This window comes from Fukomys damarensis, unplaced genomic scaffold (genome assembly GCF_012274545.1).
Source record: "Fukomys damarensis isolate Sample0158 unplaced genomic scaffold, DMR_v1.0_HiC HiC_scaffold_19, whole genome shotgun sequence".
Classification (NCBI taxonomy): Eukaryota; Metazoa; Chordata; class Mammalia; order Rodentia; family Bathyergidae; genus Fukomys; species Fukomys damarensis.
Genome location: NW_022900931.1, coordinates 64,687,271 through 64,703,320, shown reverse-complemented (window position 1 = coordinate 64,703,320; position 16,050 = coordinate 64,687,271). Strand labels below are relative to the sequence as shown.

General features: G+C 47.2%; 2 protein-coding genes across 2 annotated transcripts in view; one reads left to right on the top strand and one right to left on the bottom strand.

The window, feature by feature from the left end:
* The window catches only part of Snrnp70 (small nuclear ribonucleoprotein U1 subunit 70), a 16,782-nt gene extending 9,645 nt beyond the window's left edge, over positions 1-7,137 (bottom strand). Inside the window, exons 1-4 of the mRNA XM_010640889.3 lie at positions 6,699-7,137; positions 5,813-5,969; positions 3,586-3,648; positions 3,444-3,498 (exon numbers count right to left, since the gene is read on the bottom strand). Coding sequence (XP_010639191.1) covers positions 3,444-3,498; positions 3,586-3,648; positions 5,813-5,959 — 265 coding nt within the window. The 5' untranslated portion in view covers positions 5,960-5,969; positions 6,699-7,137. The remainder of the gene's footprint in view (positions 1-3,443; positions 3,499-3,585; positions 3,649-5,812; positions 5,970-6,698) is intronic.
* Positions 6,092-16,050, top strand: part of Kcna7 (potassium voltage-gated channel subfamily A member 7) — a 14,476-nt gene continuing 4,517 nt past the window's right edge. Inside the window, exons 1-3 of the mRNA XM_010640890.2 lie at positions 6,092-6,115; positions 6,801-7,065; positions 7,177-7,226. Coding sequence (XP_010639192.1) covers positions 6,092-6,115; positions 6,801-7,065; positions 7,177-7,226 — 339 coding nt within the window. The remainder of the gene's footprint in view (positions 6,116-6,800; positions 7,066-7,176; positions 7,227-16,050) is intronic.

Below are 16,050 nucleotides of genomic sequence, written 5' to 3'. Positions count from 1 at the left end.
CATTTGTAAGCAAAGACCCAAATTTAACACCCCGAGAAAAAAAAAAAAAAAAAAAAAATCAGAGAGCAACTGATGGAAACTGTCAGTAACTGATGGAAACTTTCACAGACAAACTATCTTGGGGTATACAGTATTCCTTATAGCCCCAATTTCCTCACTACACTGCAACCTTTTGTGTTGCCCTTTTCCGTGCCCAGTTCTCTCAAATTGAACTGGCTCACTCTCATTCATCCAACAAGTATTTATTAAGCATTCATTATGTAGTACCTAGTTCTGCTGCAGGTGCTGGGGATTTGGCAGTAAACAAAAAAGCTCTTTACCCTCAGGGAACTCACACACTAATGCAAGGAGTAAGCAAGATAAATGAGATCACATAATCACATTAGATGAGTTCATGGAGATGGGGACACAGCAGATTCTAAATGGTAAATGTCAGGCAAGGTTTCAATGAGCTGGCCACATGCACCTGAACATGCAAAGGTGTCACAGCAGCAGTAGACAATGCATCCCTCGGTGTCACACAGTAGTGGTGTCACTGTTACTGTCCATTGAGTGCTGTGCTGGGAACAGGGAACTGAGGTCAAAGGACAACTGAGCTTCCTAAAGGGTGGCTACAATGTGCCAAGCAGACAAAAAGGGAAACCACCCCAAGCACGCTGCACTATGTGCCTATAATTCTCGCTTATCCAAGGGGACAGAGTGTGACTTTAAAACTAAAGCATGTGCCAAGTCAACAGTACCCAAATATCTGAAGGAACATATTACCCTAAAGAGGGTGGCAAAGAGGCTGGGGATTTGGCTCAGTGGTACTGCTGCCTGTCTTGTAAGTGCAAAGGTCCGAGTTAGATAACTGGTACCACCAAAAAAAAAAAGGGTGGCAAAGAACCCTGAGGGGTCCACTGGTCAGTCCACTGCACCCCAAAGTGCTAGCAATGCTACCCATGTAAGAACTTCTTGGAGCCAGGCATGGAGGGCGCACGCCTGTAGGCTCAGCACTCAGGAGGCTGAGGAAGAATGAGTTCAAGGCCAGCCTTAACTCCATAGTAAGACCGTCTCAAAAGACAAAAAACAAAAAAAGGGGACAATTTAGGCTGGGGATGGTTGTGCCTGTCTATAAACTCCAGCCACCCAGGAGGCTGAGGTAGGAGGACATGTTTGAGGCCTGCTTGGACAACTTAGAGAAATCTTGTCTCAGAGTGATAAAATTAAAAAGGGACATAACTCAGTGATAGTGCCCCAGCTTCACCATGAAACAAGCCTCCATTTTATTTTATTTTAAAAATGGGAGTAACAGGCCAGGAGTTTACCTCAGTGTTGCTGCTGCCAGCCTCGCAAGCGCAAGGACCCGAGTTCAATCCCCAACATGCCGCCCCGCAAAAAAAACAAAAAAAAGTAAAGGGAGTAACAACCCCTACTTCACTTGGAAGCTGGGAGACATCACTAACACGAAGCACATCAAGTACTCAGCAAAGAAGCGAGGTGCCCTTGAACAGGGCTGTCATTCATGACAAAGGACGACACAGTTAAGAAAAGAAGCTCTAGGGACAGAGAACACCCGTTGTACTTGATCCTTTCTTTCCTATTCCCATCCATCCTGGAGAAGCTGAAAGAGCTGTGGAAGTAAGGACAACGAACTCCCACAAACCAGCGTCAATTACAAACACGTGGACAAACTTTGATTCTTCTACCTTGCTCCATTCCCACTAAATTTCTTCAAATCAAACCCCAAATGTGTTACTCTGACCCTAACACAGATTTCCATAGAAATAACAACATAGTGTCATTATTACATTTTGAAACATTAACATTCACTCCTTAAGCTCATCTAAGCGCCAGTATTCAAGTTTCCTCAATTGGAACTGTTCGAAACAGCATTTTATAAAAACTCATTTAAAATGGGATCCAACCAGTCCCCAAGTATCATTTAGTTGAGGTGCCAGTGTGTCATTTGACCTTTTCTTTTAAACTAGGGATTGAACTCAGGTCCCTGCACTTACAAAGCAGGTGCCGGAACCACTGAGCTAACTCCTGGCCCTTCATTTGACCTTTTAATCCTTTTCCTTGTCATTTGTTAAGAAAACTGATCATAAATTTATCCTGTGCAATTCTAGTCTGGATAGGCAGAGAAGGGACAAAAGGAAGCTGCTAGAGAGATAGTAGAGTACTTCATTCAGAAAGCCCAGCAATGAGGCTGTTGCAGGATAGCCACAAGTTCAAGTCCAGATGGGACTACACAGTGAGTTTAAGGCCAGCCTGAGACCCTGTCTCAAAAAAACAAAGCCAGCAGTGAACCCGGGCTTGGATACACAGGTAAATATCGGCAAGGCATGAGGAGTGTGTGTATGGGGAATTGTAGGCATGAAGAGAAAAGCCAGGTTTGTGACATGTAGAGAGTATCAGAGACAGGTCTTGGTGACAGGCAGGGGAAAAGTTAAATGAAAGTATTAAAGTGAAGCTGGGGAGGTGGCTCCATGATAACAGTGCTTACCTAACACATTCAAGTCCCTCAGCTCTATCCCCAGCCCTTCAACAAACCAACTAGGATTAAGGTGTCATCAAGGCCGTGACTTACATATGTGGACACCAATGTCCTAAAGAAGCATCCAAAAGAAACTAGGTTAGCCCAGCGTGGTGGTGCACGCCTGTAATCCCAGCACTCGGGAGGCTGAGGCAGGAGGATCGCTGTGAGTTCAAGACCAGCCTGGGATACATAGTGAGTTCCAGTTCAGTTTCAACTACATAGTGAGACCCTGTCTCAAAAAAGCAAAAAAAAAAAAGAAACTAGGTTGGTAAGGAGAAATCTCAATAGTGGTCTGGAAATATCTCTGAGGCTTCCAAGAAAAGAGCATCAAGATATCCACGGAGAGCATGCTCACATAGCTCCCAGGTCAGGCATTTACATTAAGCACCCTGAGGAAATCAACTGATCCAGAGGAAAGGAGCAGAGGGAAGTGATTCACCACAGCCTCACAGGTGCAGGAGCAAAACCAACAACCTCTTACCACTAAGTCTTTCATTTAAACTTTACCCAACAAAGGGCCACAGGAAGTTGGTATCTGCCCCTCTTGTGAGTTTAGTGAATAGTTCCATACCCGGAATCTACTCCATCCCTCCTTACTTGGAAGGAACCAACTCACTGGATCACAACTCACTGCCTCACCTTGAGACCCAGCTGGGTTGTGGCAGCACCTCAAGTGCACTACAGGAGGGGCCCAGGCACCAGGAGTCTCCCTCCCTTCCTGCCTACCTTTGCTCCATGCTCTCCCACCTAAAAGCCCAGAGTAAATGTGATGCATGGCAAGTGCGGGGCAGGGGGTGCTAAATGAGCGAACAACTCCACTTTCTCTGAAACAGGCTGGAGCAGGGTCCTGGCTGTGGCCTGGAAACAGAACATAAGAGAGTTTGAGGGAAAAGAGAAATAGGTGGAGGAAGGAGAGACTTACACATTTTTAGCTCTGTCTCCACTTCCTGCTGTCGCCGCTCAATCTTTTCTCGTCTCTGTCAGGAAAAAAGGGAGACAGAAAAGTGAGTGTACATAAAAGGCCTGGAACAGCAGGGATCATCTGGAGAGGCAAGCTGACATACCTTCCTCTCCATGCGCTCCTCCCGGGTTTCAGCACGAGTTGGAGGAGGGGCATCTCGAGGGTCCTGGGAATGAGAGAGATGACGGGGAAGGACTGGGGAACACCCATCAAGGAAATCAAAATCTCAGTGCCCTCCCTAATACACACTCATCTAAACAAACACTGGCCCCAGTGGAGGTAAGAATGGCAGAGGTTAAACCATGACCTGTGGCCCAGAGCTGCCCACAAACTGCTGCTGGTCTGTGACAAGTACAGAAGCCAGAAGCATTCAAAATTTTCTATAGCAATCAGACTGAATTATGTCCGTTGACCGTAATAAAAATTTGTTCTTGGGGCCAGGGATGTAGCTTAGCAGCACAGCACCTGCCTGGCAACTGTGAGGCCCTGAGTTTGACTCCCAGTAACAACAACAACAACAACAAAAATCTGGTCTTATTATATGGATCTTAAAAAAAAGAAAACAAAAACAGGAATGGTGGTACACACCTGTAATTCTAGCACTCATGAAGCTAAGGCAGGAAACTCACTGAGTTTAGGGCCAACCTGGGCTACAAAGTGAGCTTAAGGCCAGCCTGAACCACACAGCAAGACCCGGTCTCAAAAATTAATACTCAAAAATAAAAGAAAAGAATTCTACTCTATTTAACAAAAGCATCCAACTACAACGGAGGGCAAATATTTGTCCTTCACCACACACAATATGAGAAGCACTAGCATAGGTAACAGAGCTTAATGGCACAGTACCACAGGTCCTGTTGCTCATATTTAGAGAATGCAGTGCTTCTCATGGCCTCAAGAATAGTTCACAGAGAACAAAGTGCCAGAGGGCATTATGGGAACCCTTTAATGCAAGTACCATGAGCATCAAGGTCTGAAACAACACGAGCTGATTGCACAGGGCTCTAAAGCAGACAACTGGACACATTCTGCAGGCCAACGCAGGTCTGAAAGGTCCCACTCACAAGACAGTAAATAATAACTAACACATGATCTACAGCATCAGAGGTGCCACTGGCCCATATTAAACCCATTTAAATATCTAATAAACTGGAGTTTACCAAAGGTGGCAAATTCCAGTAAAGAACCACCTTTCTGTTAACCACTACATTTTGCTCTGCTACTCCAACTCCTTCATCTCCAGTTGCCTTCCCACCTAATGCTAAATGGTTCCTTCTGATTTGTGGCTGCAGGTTGTTTATTCACATGTAACCTGCAGGCAGAGCTGAAATCCCCAAGCCCATAGCTTTAAGCACTCAAGAACAGGGTGCAGGGCCAGGGATTTAGCTTAGTGGTGCTACCACCTGCCTCGCAAGTACAAGGTCCCAAGTTCGATCCCTGGTACCGAAACAAACAAAAAAACACGGTGCAAAACCTTTAGGAATATCATCCCATTAAAGATATAAAAATGTAGGGGAGGGTAGAAAAAAAGACTCAAGATATATCACGAACAAGTACAAATTCCCTAGGATGAATATAATCATTATTTGTATCTAAAATGTAGCAACAAAATTAATTTTAAAAGGGCTGCAGGGCCAGGGATTTAGTTCCGTGGTTCTGCTGCCTGCCTCACAAGCACAAGGACCTGTATTCGATCCCTGGTACCAAAAAATAAATAAATAAAATGTTTGGAGATTTAGCTCAGTGGCACTGTACCTGCCTTGAAAGCACAAAGTCCTGAGCTCGTTCCCCAGAACCAAAACACAAAACAAAACAAAACAAAAAAACGGGCTAGGGATATAGCTCATTGTGAAGGCTCAGAGTTCAATCCTCAGTACCAAGAGGAGGGGAAAAAAGAAAGGTCACAGCTGGGCTTGGTAGCACACGCCTGTAATCTCTGCACTTGGGAGGATGAGGCAGGAGGATCGCTTCGAATCCAAGACCAGCCTAGGCCACATAGTGAGTTTCCAGGGCAGTCTGATCTATATAGTGAGACCCTATCTCAAAGAACAAAAGGGAAAAAAAAAGAACACAACATTTGAAGGTCATGCCAAATGCTACGTGGCATGGGCTAAGGGCTACCAGACAAGACTCCAAAGCCCCAGTTCTACTTACTGAATTTTCAACAAAAAACCCTCAAAAAATGCAACCTCGTTTAAGACAGGAAACTGAAAATCTGCAAATATGTCACCTGTGTAAGTCACACAGCTAGAAAACGCCAGAAGGTGGACTGACCAACAGTCTCCTGCTTTCCAGAACCAAACCACTCCTTGTCTACTCAGTTAACTCACCTCAAACTCTCGGATATACGGTGCAATGCCACAGTAAGGTTGATTGTGGTGCTTTTCATGTGGCAGTTTCTCCAGGGGTGGCAGGTATGGAATAGGGTCACGGGGGGCAAAGAGAGCTAGAAGGTTGGGCGGCAGGAACTGGGTCATCTTGCCAAATCTAAGAGCAGAAGCCAGACAACCTTATGTTACAGTGGATCAGTAGAGATGGCTTCCTGTTACCATCTGGCCCTCAAAAAAAAAAAAAAAAAAAAAAAAAAAAAAGATAAAACAAACTCTGTAATGGTCTACATTAGGGAGCAAGAGGTAAATCTTGGCGCGAGCAGGAAACAAAGGCTAAAAAACGGAAACACTTGAAAGTAGTTACTGAGTAGTAAAGTCTCAGAGTACAGAGCCAGGATCCGTGGTGCTCAGAGGATCACCGAGGGCCTGGGGGCTCAACCAACTCCAGGAGAGACGCTCAGAGCAGACGTGGCGGGGGGTCCCACATCTTGGAAAACAAGCGATAGGTGGAGGTCAAAAGGGCTGGGGGCAAGAAGGGTGGGAGCAGGAGTCGTCGTCAGCAGGAGCGAATCCCCAAGCCAGGGGCTTGTGGGTAATAGACTGAGCTCCAAGTGAGAAAAGGATTCTGGGTAAGGGTCCTGAAGGCCACAGAAAGAAAAAAAAAAGCAACACCGCAAGGGCTTGTGGGTACCGGCCCGAGGGCGGGGGGGGAGTGAACGCTGAGGGGAGAGGGGTCGAGAGGCCGGTGGGCCCTGGGCAAAGAAAGCAGAAAGGTGGCTGAAGCGGAAACGCGGGAAAGGGGCCTGGCCTCAGGGAAGTCGACTGGGCCCCATCGCAGGGGCTTGTGGGTAGCGGCCCTGTACCCCTTAAGGCCACTTGATCATACCCGCCGCGCGGCACCCTCCTCTGCCTGGCGTTGGTCCTGGGGCTCGCGGCAGTTGCGGCGGCCCCTCAGCGACGAGAACTCCTTTTTCGGCTTCCACTCCAGCGGGGTCCGCTTTGGTCTTCCTCAGTCAGCCGTCTAGCGCGCACACCAGGCCGCCGCTCTCCGACCCGCGCGGCCTCAGCTCGCGACGGGCATAGGGGTTGGGCCAAATCAGATATCCCTCCGCCTTCCACACTGCGCAGGCGCCTGGCGAGTCAAACGCACCTACGCACGGACCTAGCCCTGAAGGAGGCAAGGCGCATGCGTAAATCCCCACCTCGCTTTCGGTTGCCTGAAATTTACCCTAGCCAGCTAGCGGCGGCTCTCGGCATGTGCTATTTGCATCAAGCGCTCCCTCCACTTCTCTATGAAAGCTCCAGCTACTTGTGTCCTCCAGGCTCTTTCTGATGCTCCGCCCCCTTCACGTTACTCTTCCCAGATCAGTGCGCATGCGTCAATGAGAACTGTGTGGTAACCCTCCGCCGCCTGGTAAAGAGTTCCTACGTGAATAATGTGATTGCGTTCATGTCTAATCTTTTCAGGCGATAACTGCTTATTGAGCTGTTTGTGTATGTTAGTCTCTGAGGTCTGGGGACACAGTACTGATAAGTTATAGTCTTTTCCTTCTTGGGACTTACATCGTACTAGAGGAGACAATAAAGGCATTTAAATCTATGTAATTTTAAATAGTGGCCAGCACAGTGAAGACAAAGAAGAGTTAAGGGCATGGGAAGTGAGAGCGAAACTATCTTGAAAAAATTATCCTGGAAGATTTCTCTGAAGAGGTAACATTTGAACGATAGATACAGGGAAATCCGGGAAGGATTAATAGAAGAGATGGGATCGCAGGGCGAAACTCTGCAGTTGCTGGCCAGGAGAGAACTTGGGAGCCACGAAGTCCTGTAAGAATAAATTAGTATCGTAGCCGGGGATTTAGCTCAGTGGTGCCGCCGCCTGCCTTGCAAGCACAAGATCCCGAGTTTGATTCCCGGTACCAAAAATAAGAAAGAAATTAAGTATTGTAGTTAAGGTCTTTGGATGAACTCCGTTTCCTGTTTAACAACTAAAGTTCTTTCAGTAATTTGTATTTCAAGAAAGGCCTAACAGTATCAAAAGCAGTCTGCATTGAAACATTTTGACCTCTTTGCTGTGTTTGTGTAAACTATCTTAAATACTTTATAGCTCTTCCAAGAATCTAAAACTATTTCTAAATAAAATTTAATGAAAATAACCAAACTAATTCTCCCTTAATGTATTTTTTTCTATACCATTAACTTTGGGGCGGGGGGGGGGCGTGGATTTCGCTCAGTGGTTCCACTGCCTGCCTCGAAAGTGCAAGGTCCTCAGTTCAATTCCTGGTACCAGGAAAGAAAAAAAAAACATACAAAATACTTTTTTTTTTTTTTTTAAGATAGAGTCTTGTTTTGTAGTTCAGGCTGGCTTTAAACTCAGTATTGTGTAGCCCAGGCTGGTCCTGAACTCAAGGCATCCTCCATGCCCAGCCTATACCAATAGTTAACATGTATCTCCTAAGGTAAGGACATCTCCGACATAACACAAAGTTTTCACTGCCAAGAAAATTTATCCAGCCCCTATTCATATTTTCCCAACTGACCCAAGAATATCTTGTGTTAATTTGAACCAGGATCTAATCAGGGCAGGACACAGTTGTGTGTACATCCTGTATTCCAAGCACTCTGGAGGCTGAGGCGGGAGGATTGCTGTGAGTTCAAGAATAGCCTGGGCTACATAGTGAATTCAAGGCCAGCCTGGACTGCATAGTGAGACTCTGTACCCCTTCCCCAAAAAAAGTTTACACATTGAATTTGGTTGTCATGTTTCTTTGGCCTAATATAGAGTAGATACACCCTACTTTTTTTTCAGGACCTCTTTACTCTCTTGACTTCAGATCACTTTCCTGGTGAATGTCCCACATTCTGGATTTGTCTGATGTTTCCTTATGCTGTTTACATTGTTCTACTACCCCTGTTTTGCCCATAAAATGTAAGCTGATGAGTACACTAAAGTTAGGCATTTTGGACACAAACATATTCCCAGTGATTCTCGGGAGCTCATGGTACCCTGTGTCTAGGTGTGCGTGACGTCAGATGGCCTCACCAGTATGGCCCTGACTTTGGTCATCTGGTCCAGGAGTTACCTGTCTGATCTCTCCTTGTAAAGTGTATATTCCCCAGGAATCTGAGCAGTGAGGCTTTTGAGACTGCCAATGTCCTGTCCCCCTATCATCTCTCAGGTAAGGGTTATAGCAGCCGCTGTTGATCTTTCCTGAATTGAGTGTTGCACAGTACCGGAGTCATATTTTATTTGCAGCCAAATGGGATGGGAAGCAGCTTTATTAAAGGGCTCAGTCAGGGAGAGGAACTAAGCTAATGTTCTTTTTTGCAGTACCGGGCTTTGAATTCAGGACCTTGCACTTTCCAGGCAGGCTCCAGCACCACTGTGCTAAATCCCCAGCCCTCTAATGTTCATTTTAAAAAGATCTCTTTGGGGCGGCATATTTAGCTCAGTGGTTCTGCTGCCTGCCTTGCAAGCGCAAAGACCGGAGTTCGCTCCCTGGCACAAAAAAATGTTATGTGAAAGAAGTTCATGAGAAGAGGACTGGACTTGGAAACCACGGAAGAGAGGCCGGGGATGTAGCTCAGTGGCACAGCCCCTGCCTGGCAAGCACAAGGCCCTGAGTTCCACTCCTGGTACAAAAAAAAAAAAGAAAAGGTAAAAAAAATAATAAAGAAAACCAAGGAAGGGAACAGGAAGGAAGGAAGATCATTGGTGAAGAGCACGAGTTTAAAGAGAAAGAGTTCCTGACAGAAGAGCAGAGATTCTTGTTGTGCAAAGATCTCTAGGGAAGGGCGTCATTCAAATGATTCAAGGAGGCTGGGGCAGGAGGATCCTCATGAGTTTAAGATCGGCCTGGGCTACACAATGAGTTCCAGGTCAGTCTCAACTACATAGTGAGACCCTGTCTCAAAAAAAAAAAAAAATCAATCAATAAAATATATGCCTTAAAATACAGCTCAGAGACACTTTGGGAAAGCAGTATATTCTGGAACTCATCCTTGATGGTTTCTCTCTAGTTGCGGATATGTAATATTTATTTGTGAAGAAATGTATAATTTTGAGCACACATCTGTCATCCCAGCACTTGGGAGGCTGAGGCAAAAGGATCACTGCCAGTTCCAGGCCAGCCTGGCCTACATAGTGAGTTCAAGGCCAGCATGGACTGCATAGTAAGACCCTGTCCCTCCCCTCAAAAACATATAGTTTTGGAAACAGGCTATTATTGAAACAGAGGTATGATGGATGCTACACACCCTTTTCTTAACGATATTCATTGAGAATATAATTTCAGCCCTTGACCTTTAAATATACATAGGCACAGGGTTGCTTCCCACAGATTTTTTTACCTCAGATTTAAAAAAAATAGATAGTTCTCCAGTCACTGACCTTGAAGTGACTCCTACAAATTAATGCCAGTGTTTCAGTTGCCCTTATATTTATATTTTGTTTCAAATTATTAATCACATCAATCTAATTCATGCATTCATTTGGAATCAAACATAAGAATGTATTAAATGTTAGCCAGGCTTGGTGGCACACGCCTGTAATCGCAGCAGTTGGCAGGCTGAGGCAGGAGGATTCCTCAAGATCAAGCATGCTCTAGCCTGAAGCATTTGCATACTTACCAATTCACCTTCAGTTTAGGGTAGCATTGATAGGGAAAACTTTTTTTTTTTTTCTTTTTGGTTTTTTGAGACAGGGTCTCACTATGTAGTTGTAGTTGAGACTGACCTGGAACCGGGAAAACTTTTATAAATAGCAAAAACCTATAAAGTGTTACAGTGTAGTCACTTCTGTTGTCTGCAACAGCGGTTTGTTTTGTTTTGCTCAAAACTAAATAGGCACTGAAGGCACTAACTGCTGAATGAGGCATTGGTCTGACCCTGAGATAACGGCACAGCAAGACCTCGAGCTCTGCTGAGACTGGAGCCACCTGATTGTAAGAGCCTCTGGATGAAAGAACCCATTGCTAACATTTGCTCCCCTGACCCTGAGCACCCCCTTCCTACGGACTAGGACAGATAACTAGGCGAATCTTAAAGGTAAACTCCCCAAGTGCAAAGAACTGTTACGTCTGGGTTAAAAGATGAGCTATTCTGTGACGGTGATTTGAACTGTGAGAATGAAATGTAACCACCCAAATGAAGTCAAGGCTGTGAAACCCTCTAAAGGAGGAGCTGTACCCCAGTGCATAGTAAATCCAGGCACAGTTTCTGTGTGATACACCCTTATCGATAAGTAAATTTATTATTTTACTTCCATTCTGCTGCCTCTCTGTGGGTCACTTACTGATTCCTTCCGTCCCAGCACGTTTTGTTGCAGGTGGTTAAGGGCATTTAATTTTTTAAAAGTTCTGTAAGAAACATGTTTGCACATAAAAAAAAAAATGAAAGATCGCTTCCATGCTTTTGTCAGGAATAATGGCAGATGGATTCAGGTTCTAATTTTCAGGGAGGAGACGGAGATGTAGGCTTGGACCCAGATGGGAGCGGTGAGGTAGGAAGGTGTGGTCAGATTAGGGGTACGTTTGGAAAGTAGGCACACTCATTTGGCTTCTGTAGGAGTGGGTCGGTGCGTGTGGAAAAGAAGGAGGGCTGGGGTATAGCTCAGTGGTACTGCGCCTGCCTAGTGTGCTCGAGGCCTTGGGCTCCATCCATGGCCCCACAAAAGAAAAAAGGGGAGAACTCAAACTAAGTTCGAGAGGAGATTACACAGACGCCTCACTAACAGTGCGGCTTCCTAAATGGAATTCTGAACCACAATTCAATTCAGAACCTTAGTGACTGGGCTTAGTGGCCCACGGCTATAATCCCAGCTCTTTGGGAGGCAGAACGGGAAGATCACAGGTCCAGACTTACTTCGGCAACTTAGTGAAGTCCTGGCAAAAGAAGAGGGGAGGCTGAAGATGGAGCATGTGCATGGCCCTGGGCTCAATCCCCAGTACAAAGAAAGAAAGAAAAATTAGTGGCAAACTGCCAATATTTAACCAACGTTTGTAGTTCCTTTGGTGAATAGCGTTATACCCATGTCCGTTTTCCGGCTCACGTCATTGCACTGTGGTTGAAGCTGGTGGTGGCTGGGTGAAGGACACGCAATGGTCGTGCACTCTTTCAGAATAACACATTTGAACTGAGTGTGGTGCTGCATATCTGTAGCCCTAGCTCTCTGGAGGCTGAGGTGGAAGGGTCACCACCAACTCAAGGCTGGCCTACAACACATGGCAAGACCCTGTCTCTCCCTAATAACACTAACTCTGAGTTCTAGACATGTGCACTGAGCCACCGAGTCCTTCCTTAATGGCGCCATCAGTTTGGAAGGGGGGGATTCGGAGAAGAGAGCGTGGGGTTGTGTATTGGAAGGGCGTTCCAGACGTGGATGTGTCAAACGTGCCCCTGAGGTCCCCAGGTGCAAGTGTGGAGTTGAGCTTTGCAGGATTGCAGTACTAGTGGAGGCAGAAGAGTTTGGGGCTGGAAAGGTAAATTTGGGAGTCACTGGGGTGCATATGGTCCCCAAAGCCATGCCCCTGAGTGAAGTCACCTCAGCGAGGGAGGACGGAGGGGCTCTTGGACTGAGTCCCAAGGGTGTCCTACATTAGGGGTCACGTAAAGCAGGGAAAACATGCAGAGGACAATGATGGTGAGCCACAGGCAGGAGTTAGCCGTCAAGATGCACAGTGAGAAGCCGGGCACACACATGAATGATAACGAAAAGAAGAGCCCGGATTCCTACTGCTGCTATGAAAAAACACCACAAGGGTAGTGGCTAAAAATAAATTTACTAGCAAACAGTTCCGAAAGCCAGAAGTCTAAGATGGCGTGGGGGAGCACACCTGTGATTCCAGCACTTGAGAGGCTGAGGCCGGAGGGTGCTGGGAAGCTGAGGCCAGCCTGGGCTACACAGTTCAAGGCCAGACTGAACTACTGTACATAGCAAGACCCCGTCTCAAAAAACAAAACTGGGCCATGGATTTGGCTCAGTGGCACCACGCCTGCCTCAAAAGCACAAGGTCCTGAGTTTGATCCCTGGTACTGGGGAGAAAATAAAAAGAAAAAAAAGAAAAGAAAAACAAAAATACAAATAAAAGCCAAGTGTGGAGGCACGCGCTTATAATTTCATCACTGGGGAAGCTGAGGCAGGAGGATCACTATGAATTTGAAGCCAGCCTGGGTAACAGTGAGTTCAAGGCCAGCCTGAACTTCATAATGAGACCCTGTTATCAAAAGAAAAAAAAAACAAAACAACAAAAAAACCCTAAGGGCCGGTGATCTAGCTCAGTGATTCCACCACCTGCCTTACAAGTGCAAGGATCCAAGTTTGATCCCTGGTACAAATAAATAAATGGGTCCCTAGGGCAGATTCCTTCTGGAGGGCCCAGGGGAGACTCTGTTCCCTTCTAGAGGCCTCTGCTTCCCTTGGCTCCTAGGCCCTTCCTCCACCCCCAAAGCCTGCAGTGGCTTCCCCACCCAACCTCTGCAACAGTCTTCACATCTCCTATGCACTGGACCCTCCCATTTTTGCTTTTTCAGAGTCGGGTCTCAACATATAATTCAGACTGGCCTTGAACTCACTATGTAGCCCAGGCTGGCCTCGAACTTGGGGCGATCTTCCTGTCTCTGCCTCGGGAGTGCTGGGATTACAGGGGTGCGCCACCACACCTGGCCTGTTTTCTTCTTATAAGGACCTTTATGTGGGGTGTAATCTAGGCACTTGGGAGGCTGAGGCAGGGGAGGATCACAAATTTGAGCCCAGGCAAGAGTCTCTAAAACAAAGTTTATGTAGCCTAGGCTGGTCTTGAACTCACAGCGATCCTCCTGCCTCAGCCTCCCGCGTGCTGGGATTACAGGCATGAGCCACCACGCACAGAAGTACCTTCCTTTAAATTTATCTTTTTTGTTTGTTTTAGTACTGGGGATTGAACTCAGGCCCTTGCACTTCTAAGGCAGGAAGCAGAACCACTGAGCTAAATCCCAGACCCTCTAAAACAAATTTTAAAACGAAGCTAGGATGTAGCTCAGTGTCAAGGCTCTGGGTTCAATCCTCAGTACTGACAAAAAGAAAAAAGTCATAGGGATGTGGATGCAGACACCTTTGGGGAGTATGGTTCTGCTCCTGTGCTGTAGACACAAGAGAGAGGATGAGGCAAGCACAGCGTGTGCTCTGGGACAGGGAGGTGCAGTCTCCGCTGAGCAGGATGCTGGGTCTAGACTGGACCAGGTCCAAAAGACGGGAGCTGGAAACCCAGCTGCAAGGCCAGGACACCCTCTGGCAGTTTCCGTATGTGGTTGAAGGGCCAGGCAGACCAGGCGCTGCCGAGTCTGCATAGGGCAAGGTGTCCAGGTGGCTGGGGGGCTGGGCAGCCTGGCTTGGACCACACTCGGGGCGCAAGGGTGAGCCTTCACCTTGGCCCCATCCCCTTGGCAGGAAGCTGGGCTGGGGCTGCCCACGGTGCCTGGAGGCGCAGGCAACAGAGTCAAAGATGTGGGAGAGGGATGACTTTTTCCATGCTGGGGATGGAGCTCAAGGCCTGGCACACACGGGGCCAGTTCCTTCTCGCAGAGCCACATACACAGCCCAGGGCGACTTCATTAGTGACAGGCGGTGAGGAGGAGGGAAGGGAGTGCACCTTGCCAGGCCTCAGACAGATAAAGGGGCAGTGGAGTGTTGGAGTTGCTAAGTGTGCAAGTGTTTTGAGATAGGGTCTCACTGTGTAGTTCAGGCAGGCCTTGAACTTGTGGTGATCCTCCTGCCTCAGCCTCCCAAGCGCTGGGATTATAGGGGTACGCCCCTATGCCCAGCCAATAGCGTTTTGAAATTTCTATTTTGGGACAGGGTCTTGCTAAATCTCTAAATTGCCCAGGCTTAGCTGGAACTTGCAATCCTCCTGTCTCAGCCTACCAGAGTAACAAAGATTTCAGCAATTCACCACTATACTTGGTCAGTTATGGACCTTAAATGGGTGAGTCTCATGGTATATTATGGAATATATCTGAATGAAACCAGTTTTATGATATATGTACATGTGCAATCCCAACATTCGGGAGGCCGAGGCAGAAGGATCACCATGAATTCAAGGCCAGCCTGGGCTACATAGTGAGTTCAAGGCCGGCCTGAACTACATAGTGAGACCCTGTCTCAAAATATGAGACAAAATAAAAAAGAACCTTTTTTAGGGCTAGGGGTATACTTTAGTGGTAGAGCATTTGCATATCATGTGTGAGGCCCTGGGTTCAACTCTGAGCACTGCAAAAAAAAATTCTGAAGAAAGAAAGGGGGCAGGGAAGGAGGGTGGGCAGAGAGAAGAGAGTTGAGTCACAGGACCGGAGCACCACACGCCACATTCTGGCTAAGGGTGCAGTGATGCTGACAAACCATCCCACTCGCCTGGCTGAAAGTGACAAAGGTCATTTCTTTCACTTTCAGTCGGCACTCCAGATGGTGCCCAGTAGTGAGGCTTCTCCCCTCTCTGGGACAACCCAGAGAACCTGCTTCCAGGACGCTGTTGGCTGTGGGTGACGAGTGTCACCAGGGTTGGGGGTCTGCAGCCTCAGGGCCTCACCTCCCAGCGAGGACCAGTGACCCAGGAAAAAGAAGGGGCAGAAAGCTGCATCACTTTCGACGACTCAATGGCAAGATCACTGTGAGGGCCGGAGATTTAGCTCAGTGGTTCCACCACCCGCCTCGCAAGCACAAGGTCTTGAGTTCCATCCCCAGTACCACAAAAACAAAGCAAAAAACAAAACCGTGTAGCCAGCATGGAGGTGCAAGCCTGTCAACCCAGCACTCTGAGAGGCTGAGGCAGGAGGAGCATGAGTCCAAGTCCAGCCTGGGCAACTCCACAGGCTTAGGGAGACCCTGTCTGAAAACAAAAATAAATAGGAGTGTGGATATAGCTTCAATTCCCTGGTTTCTATCCCCAGTACCAGAAAAAAATTTTATGGCGTTCTTTCCTCAGTGAGGCAGTGCCTGTATACCATGTGCCAGGCCCTGAGTTCAATCCCCAGCATCGTGCAAGGGGGAAAAAGATAACAGAGGTCCATGTGCAGCATGAGGTTCAGACAGGATTGGGTGCACTGAGGGTGGGACAGCCACAGATAGCATGCTTTGAAGAGCTTGGAGTGTTAGCCAGGTGTGGTGGCACACACCTATAACCCCAGCACTCGGGAGGATGAGGCAGGAGGATCACCATGAATTCAAGGTCAGCCTGACCTGCATAGTGAGACCTTGTCTCAAAAAA